Here is a 16,355-nt window from a genome sequence, read left to right on the forward strand (position 1 = left end):
AGTGAAAGATCTGATTACGTCTTCCACCGCTGGTATTTGGTACAGTACATAAATAAAATAACCATAAAAAAGTACAAATAAAATACAACAAAAATGAGACAGCGGCACACGTTTATAATACGAATGTTACCAATTTTAACTACTTATTATCAGGGATGTCAAAATAATAATTTCAATTAATTAATCACGCATTGTAAAAAATTAACGCTGCTTAATGGCATTCTGTGGTGCCCTTTGACCTCACTGAAGGCCACAGTAGCTTCGTCACATGATGGAGGCAGACGAGATGCTGCTGCTCGGCCCTGTGAATGGAATACTTACATTGTAAAACACTCAGATGCTACTGTTGATAGAAGCACTATTCTCTGCGACTTCTGCAGCAAGGACTGTTCGTACCATCAGAGTCTTTAAGCCTGAAATATCACCTCAACGCAAAGCATTTAGCAGCGAACCCAGAGGTCTGAGCTAGCACAGCCTCTGACGCTAACGCTAGCAATCAGCCTCGTCAAGTCAAACTCGACCTGGCGTTGAGACGTTCTATGGTAGAGGACATGTGGACAATTGTGTCCAAAATCCAGCAGCTTAACTACCACACATCTGCCAAAATTCATTTGATACTTTCACAGCAAAAATTGATGTATGTGATTAATTTAGATGAATTAACCACAGAGCATGTAATTAAGTAAATAATTTTTGTAACTGATTGAGAGCCTTACTTATTATTATTATGTTTCTGGGGCCTTCTGGGGCAAAATCATGTGGTTGCTAAAGGTTCCCACCACCAAATCAAACGGGATCAGTTTCCTTAAGGAGGCTTGAGGGATAAGTGAGCAACTCCGGAATCTGAGCCGAGTCCTCAACATGGGCACGTCTCAAGCCTGTTGTAGACGGGAGGTTCCACACGTAAAAGCGGATTCATAATTATTATGTTTCTGTCTTCTCATAAATTGATAAGTCTCTTTTTTTTTAAGATTATTTTTTTGGGTTTTTTGCCTTTAATGGACAGGACAGATTGAAATGGGGTGAGAGAGAGAGAGTGGGGGTTGACATGCAGCAAAGGGTTGCAAGCCGGAGTCGAACCTGCGACTGCTGCAGCGAGGCATCGCCTCTGTACATGGGGTGCCGGCACTATCCACTACGCTACCGACGCCCCAAATTGACAAGTCTCTACCTGTTCTGTGAGGCTGTACTTAGGTGCAGTGGAGCTACATGCTAACATGATCACAGTGGCAATGCTAACACGCTCATGTTAAGCATAATAAAACTAATGATAACACTAATTAGCACTGAACTGCGTGTGCAGCTTTGTGTGTACGGGAATGTCAGTTTTGCTGGTTTTGTTTTGAACAAATTGGACCTGTGACCAGATGGTGGCGCTAAATGAAAAGGTCAGGGATCACCAATATAATTACAGTTCATCCTGAGGGGGGCATGAATCTGTGCAGCAAATTTGACTTTGTGCCACAACATCGTGCCACTCCATCTCATGAAAGAAGAAATATTCAACTACATTGTTAGAGACGTTTGACCTGCTGGTGGCGCTGTAAGAAAAGACAGTGGTTCACCATAGTCAGGCGTCATCTGACCATCATCTGAGGCCGTGAATGTCTGTACTAAATTTCATGGCCACCGTAAGTGTTGGGATATTTCAGTCTGGATCAAAGAAGCAGACTGACGGGCCAACAGACTGCACGTGTGGCTAAAAACCCGACATCTGCATGCAGAGAGTTCAAGGCTGCTGCTGCTGCACATTAAGTGGGAGAATTACTGATTGTGATTACTCTGTGGATACTTGACATACTGTAACTCTACACTGAGCTGAAAATAGCTGCCTGGTCCACTCGAAGACTCAGTGGGGAAGGTGCTTCCCACTGGAACAATTAGAGACTCCTGAGGCTCCCTGTTTGAAATAGATGAGCTCCACCTGTCCACACACAGTCAGCACCTCCGTCCTCTTTCAGGAACCTCGACACCCTCACATCTCACACATTTATAATTATACTCAGATGTATCATCGAAGGTAGATTTATAATGACAACAGCTGCTTTTTAGCAACAAGCTTCCCAACACAAGCACACGCATTAAAGAAACACACTTTAGGAATACACCATTTAATTTTGCCAACTGTCCACCACTTATGGAGAGGGTATCATGTGTAGTTCTGAATGTGTATTTGTGAAAATATATCACTAAAACTTGGCTCTTAAAGGATGAAGCTGGAGTTGTGTATTTTTTTAGGGTCGTCAAAGTTAATGCATTAATAATGAGTTAACATAAATTCCTTTTAATGCCACTATTTTTTTTTTGATAAATGCAGGTACCTTCTATAACTATGACCCTCGGCCCACCTGTTTGGGAAATCAGGAAGCGATGCAGCAGTAACGTTATGGACGGCCAGCAGAAACAAACCTCCGTGAGCAGAAATGGACTAAGAAAGGCATCTTTTGAATGGCAAGTTCATTTTCAAAGCCCTGCCACATTCTTTTCCATTCTCTCGGCAAGACCAAAGTTATTTGCATTTACTGTCAATGTGAATTGGGTTACCACTGAAGTATGTCGAGCTGCTTAAAAAAAATATTGGACGTTTAGTTAACCTTTACAAGTGTAAAGTTGGACACTACATTGTATTAAGGCATTTTTCTCCACTCCCATGTTGATAAGAGTATTAAAAACTTGAAAAATATCCCTTTAAGGTACATTTAGAACAGATAAAGAATGAATCATGAGTTAACTATGGACAATCATGCGATTGAAAAGATCAAAATAAACAATGTGTTTGTGCGTCTCTCAAAACTTCCTGTCTGTGGCTCATTGAAAATCAGGTCCTAAACTAAAGTTGTATTTAAAAACAATAAAAAAATCTTCGTAATTTCCCAAGACAGCTGATCACTGTAGTTTTTAAGAAATATTAAACATGTGGCAGGGGGCCATGGGCTAGAACTGAGTCCACGGCCGCTGCAGTAAAGACGTAGCCTTTGTACATGCACACATTATGTTGTAGATTAAACTGCCCAATAATATACACAGAACTTAAATGAGCCCCACCTTGATTTACTACAACATTAACAAAACAAAAAGGTCCAGATTTCTCCTTAGTCATTAGTTTAAGGTCCCCAGAGTTTAATATATTCAGCATTATACAAGTGTTTGTTCATTTCATTGAGCTAGTTTGCTGTCTCGGTTAAGTAGCTGTCTGTTAGTCACCCACTCTACAGCAGGAGACTGTACTTAAAAATAAAAGCTCAGTGCCATAAATTCACTGTACTTCAAAATTAAGTGTGTTTTTTTACTAACTTGACATGTCCAAGTCACTTGCGGTCCATTCAGAATGGACCCATGACCCACTTTTAGACCGCGACCCACCAGTTGGCAGACTCTGAAAGAGTGTTTTAAGTTTGATATTTCAAATATATTTTAAAGGGCAGCACGGTGGTGCTGTGGTTAGCATTGTCACGTCACACCAAGAGGGTTCCTGCTTCGAGCCCCCAGGTGGGGGAGCCCCCTGTGCGGAGCCCACATGTTCAGCGTGGGGCTTCTCCAGCTTCCTCCCACAGTCCAAAGACATGCAGGTTAATTGGTGACTCTAAATTGTCCATAGGTGTGAATGTGAGTGTGAATGGTTGTCTGTCTCTATGTGTCAGCCCTGTGATAGTCTGGTGACCTGTCCAGGGTGAACCCCACCTCCCACCTAATGTCAGCTGAAATAGGCTCCAGCCCCCTGTGACCCCCCCAACAGAATAAATGGTTACAGAAAATTAATGAATGAACATATTTCAAAGATAATACCTGCATGCTTTTGCTAAAGTGAGATTTTAATACAGTACTTCTTCCCCCACTGGTATTCAATACAGTACAGTATAAAGTGTGATCAGAAAGTATTTAGACTCCTTCACTCCTCTATTCTTTATTTTTATTTTGTTGCAGCCTTACGCTAAAATCAACCTACACTAAATATCCCAACATGACAAAGCACAATCAAGTAGCAATATCACACTGACGTAAGTATTTAGAGCCTTGAAACTGAGTTCAGGTGCCTCTCATTTCTCCTGATCACCTTTGAGATGTTCCTACACCTAGATGGGAGTCCACCTGTGGCTGATTCAACTGATTGGACATGATTTATGAAGGCACAAACACCTGTGTATTAAATGTCTTACAGCTCACAGTGCACATCAGAGCAGAAACAGTGAGGTGGAAGGAGCTGCCTGCAGAGCTCAGAGCCAGGACTGTGTCGAGACACAGACCTAGGGAAAGCTACAAAAACCTTTCTGCTGCATTAAAGTTCCCCAGAGCACAGTGGCCTCTGTAATTTTTAAATGGAAGCTGCAACACCACGTTTCACAACCCACAAAGTGTGTCGATATCGGTCTCTCTGGCACAACTCTCAGCACCATAAATGTGCAGAAACCTCAGACTTGAGTGGTGCTAACCATCACATGTCCTTGAGTAAGAACTCACTCCTGCATTGCACTGCAAAGGGAAACCGATTTAACCCTGCAGTTACCAGTCGAGTTATCCAAATGTGTTAATGCTGCATCAGTGACTGAAAACAACCAGTGCCACCAGGAATTAAAGAGCAGCCAAGTGCTGAGCTGTGTTTTGTAGAGGGCCAGCAGTGTAGTATTATATCCTCCACTGGGGTTATAGTATCTGCTAAAATTGGCGAACATAGCTGCTAATAGCATGGTCGATGGCAAAGCCAAAGTGGGGATTGTTTTGACTGATAATTCCCACCTGAACACAGTAAAGCCAGCGCTCAGCTGTTGATTCAAACTGTAATATAATAGAGGTCATTTTCATCCACATGCTCTGGTACTTCACTCAGCCACTGGATGAACTGCTGGACCAGCTTTACAAAAACTGCTTTATTTATTGAACAATTACAACATGCTAATGTTATTAGCACAAGCCTATAGTATTTCTCATTGTATAAGTTAGCCCAGTGGCTAGTGTGGATTACTCATATGAGGCCAGGAACAACAGCAACCATCTAGCCATCCATTTTTGTAATCGCTTATCCTCTTGAGGGTCACAGGGTGCTGGAGCCTATCCCAGCTGACACTGGGTGAGAGGTGGGGTACACCCTGGACAGGTCACCAGACTATCACAGGGCTGACACATAGAGACAGACAACCATTCACCCCTGCAGACAATTTAGAGTCACCAATTAACCTGCATGTCTTTGGACTGTGGAAGGAAGCTGGAGCACCTGGAGTAAACCCACGCTGACACGGGGAGAACATGCAAACTCCACCAGAAGGGCTCCCTCCTGGGATCAAACCAGGAACCCTCTTGCTGAGGCGACAGTGCTAACCACCACACCACTATGCCCCCCGGAACAACAGCAACATTTAACAAATATAAAGCTACAAAATCCGGCTCCATTTCAACTCACAAGGTTCACTGACAAAGCAACTGTCTTGACAAAACATGTTTTCTGAACAAATATAACATGCTAACATTATTAGCACAACATTTTACATTGAATAAATTAGCCTAGCGACTAGCAGAGATTTCCCTTTGCTCATGAGAAGCCAGGAAAAATCACACACAAGACTTAAAATGCTATTTTTGTGGAGGCTTTATTGTCTTCACAATTATGTGTTTGTTTTTATCTGTGAAATGAAAGTAAATAAAAGCTTTGTTTCCACGGAGGGGCACACACACGTGGCCAGACCATCTACATCAAAGAACAGAAGCTCGGATTACAGCACACTCACAGGGAGCATGGTTTCATTCTCTGCTCAGGACGCCATTACTTCACTATACGTGCACATTTATTCTATGTTGTTTGCTGCTTTAATGATGCTCTGAATGTCACATACAGCTCCTTTAAGTTGTCTAACTACTGCAGTGTGTGTTGGCCCCTTCAGTGTTTCTCTGCAACCAAACATGACATTTGACACTGTGACCTAAATACCCTCTATGCTTTTAGGGCTGCCTTAAGGAGACGCTTGTTGTACTCTGAGGAGTGATGAGACGCCAGCTGGGGGGACGAAACCGCCTTTAACAACCCAAACCTGCGAACAATCGCACACCTTATATCTTAATTTAGAGCGGACGCAAAACCTAAAAGTGTTTCTCCAAATAGCTCCCTCTGTTTTCCATTTGTTTTTCGTCACGCTGCAGTTGCCCCGAAGGCTGCTGATGGCAAGAGATGTTCTGTCATTCTGGCATGTGCTACTTTATCTTTGTGGAGGGTCCTATCCATCTGTGTGTGTGTGTGAGAGAGAGACAGAGGGAGCGTGAGTGAGTGAAGAGTGATTTAGTGTCTATAAAAAGACGACTAAATGTTTCAGACTATAATCAAATCACTTTGTGAAAATACACGTAAGTTAAGAGCTAATTGCAACCTCATTATTGCAGCATTGCTACGAGGTCACAAGATGAATAGCTCAGTGGTGGAAGAGGTACTCAGATTCATTACTGAAGTAAAAGTAGCATATCCATAACTGTACGTCAAAATGTGGAGCAAGAGTAAAAAGTCGCACAAAATGGAAATACTCAAGTAAAGTACAAGTACCTCAAAATTGTACTTTACTTGAGTACATGTACTTAGATACTCTTTATCGCTGCAATAGCCACAGAGGTTTCATCAGTCGTCCTTAGCCGAGGTCAGAACAGAACTTTATTTACTAATGTTGTGCACAAAATGCTCGTATCAGCAGTACAGTATGAAACCCAAGCCGCACAACTAAGGCTAGGTGTGGTACATATACACGCTAACCCTTTATACCCAAGCACTTGCTTATGAGCTGTGTCATATTTATATCCGTGCAACCATCTGACACCACTGCTGACGCAAGATAGACCGAGATCTGTGATCTCTGACTGCTGCCGGCAGAGCAGTGGCGCTGAAGCGTACAGTGGGAGATAGAAAGTAAATCAGGTTGCTGTTTTCAAGCAGAGCGGTGTACCATTTTGAAGTATTTGTTTTGCTAACCCAGGACAGGAGTGTGTGAAGTAGTAGCGTGACATGCAGACAAACATAAAGAACAGTCTGGGTGTGTGTGACTAGGCAGGAAAGATGGGGTCTGGAGGCGGGGAGAGGGGGGATAATCAGCTGTTGCATTCCCCTGTGATTGTGATACAGCAAGAGTGCGCCTGCCCATATTTAGTCAGGGCTCCTCTGTGACCACAGGGCCCCTCTGTGTGTGTGTGTGTGTGTGCGTCATTTACACTCTGTCCTGCCACACAGGTCCTCCTTCAGCGAGCCCACGCAACAGAACAATGTCCACAGAGTGTCTGAATGCCAGTGAACCCTCAGCGAACTGGGCTTGAAGAGGCCAGGTCTGGCATCCCATGCAGTGCACAGGTTGTACATGTATTTTTAACCGACGACTTCACTGCCAAAGGATCATGGAGCGAGGAAACCACTGCCAGGAACAGATGTGTCATGTCTCCACTGCTTGTATAATAAACAGATTTCAATTCATTGCGCAGGAACACTCAAGAGGGGCTGTTGTTTAGTTAGTGTGGTAGCAAAAGTATTCAGATCAGACTGAAGCTACAGTTGGTGACTTTTATTAAAAAAAATAACTCTTTGTTATATTTGCTGAAACTATCACAAAGTCTACACAGTATTACACGAGACAGCTTTAACACGAAATAGAGATGCACTGATTTACCGGCCACACATCGATATCAGCTGATATTTGCCTTGTCGACCTGTCTGCAAATAAACTGACATTCACCGATGGCAGTGGATGATGTTTTACTGTTGTGTTTTATTTTTTTGCAGGATAAAAAGGAAGGCTCAACATGTGTTTGGGATAAGCACAGATCTATTCAGGATGAAAGGACACAGTAAACTCAATGTCGCCTCATCAGGGGATGCACCCTATTGTTTCCCTGGTAAAGCTATATTATAAACAACAAGACAACGTTAACTATTAGCAGCTGTTGGCTGAAATTAACTGGTGACGGAGGTTGAACTGAGCTAAGTCATGATGCGTTCAAGCTCTATTCTGTACAGATTATTATTGGGCGAAAATAAATTATAAAGTTCTCATGATGTGTTCAAATGTAATCTTGTAAAATGTAGTTTTTCGTGAGAAACTTGGATAAATCCAGCTGTTTGAAGGAGAAATTTGTTGATGTTTTCACAGCAACATAAAATAGATTTAAGAGAGTGAATTGTGATTTATCATAGATAGTAAAAACTCAATTACAACTTTTACAAATTAAAAATCCTGCATTCAAAATCCTACTCAAAAGTACAGAAGTATTATCAGCAAAATGTACTTAAATGATCAAAAGTAATAGTACTCTTTCTGCATGTGACTGATTAGACTGTACTCACTATTATAGTAGGTGCTCGAAGGTGGAGCTAGCTCTAAATACTTCATACACACTCAGCAAGTTAAGCCCAACTGTTCCCAACCTAGGGGTCAAGGTCTTCCAAAGGGTCATGAGATAAATCTGAGGGGTCGTCAAATGAACAGTGGTAGAGGAAGGAAGAAAAAACAAGGTTCTGATGCAGAAATTTGGATTTTTCTTGTGTTTATGTGAAATATTGGATAATTTAACAGTTACTGTAATGAAACCATGTGAGGGGGGAAATGTCTGACAAGGTTGTGAACAACTGGTTTAATATAGAATATGCACTGTATTTATAAAAGTAGCCAAAATTTTGTGTGTAAAATTATAATCTGAAAAGTAACAAGCTGTGAGATAAATTTAGGAGATTAAAAAAATCAATATTTGAAATGAAAATGCAGTGGAGTTCAAGCACAAAATAGCATAAAATAGAATTAAAAGTGAAGTAAATATACCTTAAATTCTACTACACATCTAAGTAAATGTACCTAGTTACATCCCACCACTGGTCTTCCAGTAGTTTTTCACGTTTAAGATATAACTTCTATGAGGTCGTGTTTTGTTTGTTGAGGCCACCAGGGTGTTCCTGTAAGCAGTCCTACATAAATACTGAGCTTCCACTCTCGGCTCTGTCCAGGCGCCTGTAAATGTGCTGTAGGTGAGCTTAAAGCACTGATTCAAAGAACAGCCTCCCATAACTCTTCTATACTGCTTATCCTTGGAAGTACAATATTTAGATTTCAATCTGCTGCTGGGACAGGGCTCTGCAGTCCATCAGTGTGAGTCTCACTGCTGTAAACACCGAGCTCACTTCAGGTGCTGGAGGCGACTGTGGACAAAAACACCACCGCCTTGTACGGTCACAGACAAACTGAGGTTAGACGTGTGCACGTATGAACAATATGCTGCATAAGAAATACATGTTTCTCCGCAGGTTTATTACATGGACGTCACTGTGATTAGAAAGAGGTTTAAAGACTCACTTTCTTTCACTTTCTTTGTCAGAGGTCATGTTAGCAATCACTCACAGTGCATACCCTAGAAGACTTTGAAAAGACAATGTGAGTTTTCAGTCACAGACAACAAGATTTTGCAACGACTGCATTCACTATTTGCATGACTACAACTAGATTCCCTTTGAGATGACTTCCCAACCTGCTCCCGGTGGAAAATATTACACCAAACTCCCTTTAAGAAACACAACATTCCAACAATTTCTTACGTGTCTGCAAAAATGCATTAATTTAGAAACAAAAGATTAAAGGCATCATATGCCAACGGTGTCCCTGTCTATTCTGCATCAACAGAATCCATAGAGATAAACTGCATTTTGGATTTTGTCACCTCGACTATTTTAGCAGAAGGACGCCGTGGGAATGAAAGGCAAAGTATTTCAAAGTTATGATTCGGTGGATCAGATACCCGCTGAATTAAACACGGAGTCTTCCTGACTTCACACGACTTGTTCACATTCTTGTGCCTCCCCAGAGTCCCCTCTCTGTTTACTGTCTATCAGGTTTGCTGCTTCCTGTTTGTTGCTGCAGAGAGCGCAGCTATTGGTCATTCAGAGTTTGCATGAGCCAAGATTAAAAACTTAATGATAATGATAAACGTGTTTGCTTTTTTAAGACGAGAAAAAGCAAGAGTTTATGTCACGTTCTGACTCTCTGTCCTTCCAGCCACATCCCCACTTCCCCAGGCCTTTCCATTGCCATTGTCTGGCCACCTCACTTATCTAACTAATCAGCCTGCTCACCTGTTTCCACTTTCCCTCATCTGCCCTGCAGTGACCCCTCTCCCACCATTCTCATCACCTGACCTTCCCCATCTACCTGCTCACCTGATCCTTATTTTCCTCGTTAATCTGCAGCATGTAAGCAGCCCATTTCCACAAATTCTCTTCCAGATTGGAAAAGCTACTGTGTTGCTTTGGGCCTTTGCTTTCGAGCCATTGGAACCTGACACCTGACCCCTGACCCTGTACATGTACTTGTAACTACCTGCCTCTGTGTAAGTCTATATATAGATGTATTCTTTCACTTTGGCAATAGATTACGTGTTTGGGTCCTCACTTTCACGCCTGCATGATGGTTTTCTGCAAAAAATAAGTCTGTTTCATCGAGCAAAAGCAGAATTAACCAATGAATCTGACCTGTGACACCATAAATGCTCATCCTCTATCGCTCAAATCAATTTCTGAGGTCAGTATTGTCACAAGCCGCTCAGGAAGATGAGCTAAAACATGAACATGAAATGCCACGGTTTATCCAAAATGGAAGCAAGTTGTGGATATTTGCTCTTTTGAATCTCTGATTACAGTGACTAATAATCATCAAGATAATCACCTTCTTTTTAATGTATACAAAGAAAAAATATAAAATGAAGTAAATATTGCCATTTCTTTGTTCTGTTCGGCTATTTTCACAGTTACGGCTGCGACTAGCTGTTGAAATGTAGAAGTGTGTTCTGCCACTTCACACAGATTTAGCAACAGAGACACAGAGGGAGAAAAGTCTTTTCAAATGATGCAATCATTGCAAACACTAAACTGAGAACAAAAAGTCTGAGTCATGAGTTAGCAACATTCAAGTCCTTCAAACTTGTGTTATATGCATAATGGAAAACCATGATGGGCTTGAACATTTGGTTATTCAGAGTGTGATATGAAATCCTGTGTGACTATAAACAGCCACTTGAGCCACTATGCTCATTATTTCTTATCTATAATATGGTATTGAATAAACATAATGACTATTTGGTGTTTTCTATTACGGGATTTATTGTGACCAGCCCAGAGGCAGTAGAGGGAGTCAGTAACTCTGAATTAATGAAGTGTGTCTTTTTATTTGTTGTCTCTGTGTGATTCTCGTTTACCTTCATACACTGCCCTCTGAGTAAAGATAGCCCCAGTCTGTGCCTCTCAACACTAAGCATCAGCTGCTCTGGAAAAAACAGTCTGTCATTTCTTTGTTCCGAGGGTATTTCCACAACCTTAAAGACTTAGTCTTAATATTTGGATGAAAAAATATTCACAAGTTGCAACTATACAGATCCTAGTAAAACTAAATGACATATATCCTTGCTTATGTACGACACAAAAATATAAACACGTTATTTTATGAAAATACCAAATAGTACAGTTAAACAGTAACATCAATACAGCAGTCCAGGCACCAGAGGAAAAAAATTTATAGAATCACTGCCATGTTTTCAGCGGCTTTTTATCCACCAAACTCTGGTGTTGTTTTAGTGACATGTCGAGATGTTTCCACCAGGGCCAGTGCCATGAAAAGCGGTTGTTTTTTACCTAAACATCGCTGTGTTTCCAGCAAGGATTGTGCCACTAACAGCAGATACTTTAACCTCCTGAGACCCAAACTTTTGTTTGGTATGCATTTTTAATTTCTCCTGATCCCCTTCTTCTGATTTGGGATCAGTAGGACCCGATAAGTATAAAAAAAACCTTAACTTTGTCAACAATAATAAGGTCCCAATATCCTCAAATGAGATGACAATAAAGTCCCAATAGCTGTGTTCGAAACCGTCCACTCACTCACTCACTATTCCCTATTTCGTGTTTAATATAGTGCACTACATGGGGAACGACTGAACGAGATTTCAGACACTAACTGAAATTTTCTGAACGTCGTTGCGTCAGTAGCTGCGTCGCATACTCCTGTGACGCAAGTGGACGTGCTGAGCATCATGTAAACAAACCGGGTGCTTTGAGGATGATCGAACTGTATGGTGGTTGTACTTTTTGTCAATAAATTGTTGAAATGTCATTGGTGTGGACGGTTTTGTCAGCTACGGTTGTGTGTCTGCATTGTGAGCTATAATAGCCCACGATAGTGCACGAGCTACAAGCTACCTGGCTTGTGCGAGCTAAGTGGCTATTGTTAGCTCGTGAGCTAACGTTACCGGCTAGCATCCTATTCGTTTCTTTTCTTTTTTGCAGTTGGTTTTCTCCTTCTCCTCTGGCAAAAGACGACCGCATTGCATTGTGGTATACGGGAGTAAAATGTAGGGTACATCGTTTGTTCACTCACATTTGCTGTGCATTGTGGGTATTTTATAGTCCACTATATAGTGAATGAAATTAACCGTGGAGAATTCGAACAACACTACAAAATGGCGAACACACTATATAGTGCATTTTATCCGTGATAGGGAGCGATTTCGAACACAGTTAATGTCTTCAAACGAATACTTCCCTAACAGCGTCTTATCTTGTTACTAAAATTGGACAAATTTGTTGCCATATCAAACTACAAACGTCATTAATCGCAAATTAACAAGATCCAGCCATAAAATGTGATCAGGTTTTGGACCTTGTCCAATTTTGTGTCAGGATCGGCTGCCGACTGAATTGGCAGAGATGGCTGCCATCTTGTTTTTACATGGATTAGTGTGTTGTGGTCTTACTACCACGAGATGGGACAAAAAAGGTCGAGGACAACAGGTCTAACTTAAGCAGAATGAAGTATATGGTCCTGTAAACTCAAAATGTTATGTCCTCATATGAGGTTAAGCCAAAACATGACCTTGTCCTAACCATAACGTAAAAACACGTTAACCACAGCGTCGTTGAAAAGTAAAGACACATAGTTTCGACCTATCTGCTATATAATAAAGTACAAATGTAACATATCTGTGGTTTGCTGAAACATACAATGCCAACTCTTATTGTGGCGTCAGGGTTGAATATGGACAATTGCTGATGGCTATTAAAACTTCTTTGTTTGGATTAGGAAAAAAGAGCACAACTTCAGAAAAAGGTTTAAAATCTTTTTTTGCGTGCAGTAGACAGTGTATTTATTTCAACCAGATGGTTGTAGTCTTTGAGTATTATAGAAATGTCTCAGAACAGCTGTAGGTGTTGTTAAATGAGCTTTGGGGTTTTTCAAAGATCACCAGGTAATCAGTTTTTTTTTTATTTTTATTTTTTTACAAAAAACCCAGGTGATTAGTGCTGTGCAGATCCCCTGAAAGGTCAGAGAGGGTTTTTATGAGATACTTCTGCATTCCTTTGCAATTAATTTTGTGTTCCCTTTGATCCATAGTATACCATACTATAGTGTATAGTATATACTATATGTACGAGGCTGACTGAGATGGACTGTGGCTGTGATGATGACTACAGCCATGGGATGATGCTGTCGCTGTTACTCAACCACAAGTAGTCTGAGTGATAACCACAGCCAGACAGAGCAGCTGCAGCTGTGCTCACAGCCACTGGCTGTACACAGTCGGCCTTTTGAAAGGAGTACTGAGCAGTAAATGCGTCATGTAAAGTGTCACATCATCACTCTTTTCTGTAGTATCTGCATAGTATTCCCGCAGTGTTTTTTAACAGGACTGGACCAACACATTAACTGTTCAGATGAATCAGGGGAATGCAAAAATTATGGCGAGGGAACACAAAAGAAGTTCCCTTCAGGGGGTGTGTATCACTGTGACTAATACACGAGTGGCACAAAATAAGACTTAAGAAAACTCAGAAGAGACTGTTTGTCTTTATAAATATTTTCCTGATAAACAAGTTAAAAAAAAGAGTTAAGGAGAATCATCTTTCCATCATCCATTCTCACCTGGAAGCAGCGATCTCTGCCTTCTGCTTGCCGATGGCTGCAGCCCTTTGAGCGCCCTCCACCGCCCGCTCCACCTTCTGCTTGATCTTGGTTCCCTTCAGCTGTATCACCCTCTTCTTCATGGCCTTCACTAGCATGTTGTTCATGTACTTGCCCTCCTCCTTCCCTCCCTCAGCGAAAGTGGTGCAGCCGTAGCCGTGTCTCTGGTTGTTTAGCCACTCGCCCTCGTACTTCAGCCCGCTGGACCTTTCGCTTATTCCATATCCTGAGCGCTTGTCGTTCTTCCACTCGCCCATGTAGACCTCTGTGGTGGTGGCGTCAATGTCAGCCTCCACTGGGGGGAAATCCTCGGCTCCGGTCAGGCTCTCGTCCCCGATGCTGATGGTACTGTTGGTGTCGCTGGCGTTGGAACTGAGAGCCGATTCCGTCCTCAGGAAGCTGATCTTGCTCTTCTGGCTGGACAGCGAGGTACTTGAGTCGGACTTCTTCAGCTTACCCAGCAGGGAGCTCCTGCGGAACAAGCCCTTCTTCTTGGGTTTCACAGCCTCTGGGTCCACCTGGAGTGTGAGGGCAAAGCCTCCACGGGACGGTCCCAGCTGGGTAGGGGTTGCGACGGGTGTCTCCTCACCTGAGGCGTTGGTGGTGGTGATGACGGGGATGTCTTGCTGCAAGACGGTGCCGTTGCTGTGCTCGCTGCGAAGGGAGGTCAGGGAGGTACGGAGAGGGGAGCGGACAACGGCTGCCATGCCATAAGGGACGCTCTGACGGACCCCATAGCCGTGCCGCATCCCACCTGTGAACTGACCCTGGAAAGTACCTGGAAACATCAGAAAGCAGGGAGTTATTCTTTTCTAGGTGCACCACATACAAAACACAAGAGGCTACGTTTTACATGCTAACAGCATGACTCTAAAGATGGCAGTGTCAGTCTGTTGCTTGGTTTGACCTCCACCTTGGTGCAGACTGAAATATCTCAACAGCTATTTTATTGTTGCCATGATATTTGGTACAAACAGTCCCTTAACCCAGAGGAAGAATCCTGATTATTTGGCAATCCCCTGGTTTGTCCTTTTGCGCAACTAGCCGGTCAAAGTTTTCACTTTTTTCTTGTGAAATATCTCAACATCTACTGGATGGATTGGCACAAAATTCTACACAGACACACACGGTTCCTTCATAGCAAATCCTACTGTTTTCTCTACTTGCACAGTGTAGTGTGATGTATCCCTATTATGAACTTAACTCCTGTTTAGATCCTGTCAACTCTACAGTAACTTTATTTTTCACAGTTAGCTTTGTACATTTTGTTAATAGTACTTGCCATATCATCATTTTCATTTTAATATCGGGGTTAGCCGGTTAGCTAGCCTAGCTAGCTACTGAAATGAAGAAAAGCACCATAAACTTTATGATGGAGGTCCGCTCTACTGATCTTTACTGCTCACTTTCGCAAGATGGTGTACATCAGTCACATTAAAATTTCTATCAGCTCTTCAAGCACCAAGTTTAAAAGAGAATCATGGTGACCTTATGTTGGCAAAGCTCTGAAAATCAGGCTAATGTAGGTGCAACACTGAGTGACTAGCGCACACCGCTAACGGTTATCTTTGACACTGGGGTGAATATAAAAATGTTAATACACTTTATACAAAAACGTACAGTAAATACTTTCAACAATATGTACAAAGCAAACTGTGAAAAGTGAAGTAACCAACTGAAGAATGGAAAAGCATTGTGATCACTAAGGTCGGAGGTAAAGGTAATAACATTACTGTACAATTAACAGGAAGTAAACAGTCGACACTTTTCACAGTTAGCTTTGTAACTTACATATTGTTAATTAGGGTTGCACGATATTGGATTTTTTGCTGATATCCCATATGCTGATATGTAACAACTCATTTGACTGATAACCAATACTGGTATCGATCCACTTTTTCCCTACATGATTTTAATGATCATCAAGTCTCTTCTGTAGTGGAATTAACATCATATTATAGAGGGAATCGCCTTGTTGTTTACAAATACTTCCGGGTAGAAAACCAGCAGAGTTTAGCTATGTGTATATATATATATATATATATATATATATATATATATATATATATATATATCACAATTTTCACGTCACTATATCACTGTTTGGACTAATCTGATGTTTGTAAAGTCTATAAACACAATGACTGAACAAATGGTCCGTGAAAAAAATATTTTCTCCAGCAGATGTCTTAGTTACAACATGACTGAGCTAACTGGAGTAGTTTCATGTCGTATCCGACAACGGGAGGCTTTTAACAGATGACGTCCTGATGTTAGCTTTGCTGCTGCTGTTAGCTGTCCCTGTAAGCTGCAGCCACTGATGCTTTCTAGATATCGTGATTTCCCAAAACTGAATAAATACCACACATAGCAACACAAAACTGCTTTGCAGACACCACTAACAGC

General features: G+C 41.8%; 1 protein-coding gene across 1 annotated transcript in view; it reads right to left on the minus strand.

The window, feature by feature from the left end:
* The window catches only part of jph2 (junctophilin 2), a 31,053-nt gene that overhangs the window by 10,628 nt on the left and 4,070 nt on the right, over positions 1–16,355 (minus strand). The window contains exon 2 of the mRNA XM_033630229.2: positions 13,911–14,727. Within this exon, the coding sequence (XP_033486120.2) occupies positions 13,911–14,727 (817 nt within the window). The remainder of the gene's footprint in view (positions 1–13,910; positions 14,728–16,355) is intronic.

Source organism: Epinephelus lanceolatus, chromosome 8 (assembly GCF_041903045.1).
Source record: "Epinephelus lanceolatus isolate andai-2023 chromosome 8, ASM4190304v1, whole genome shotgun sequence".
Taxonomy (NCBI): domain Eukaryota; kingdom Metazoa; phylum Chordata; class Actinopteri; order Perciformes; family Serranidae; genus Epinephelus; species Epinephelus lanceolatus.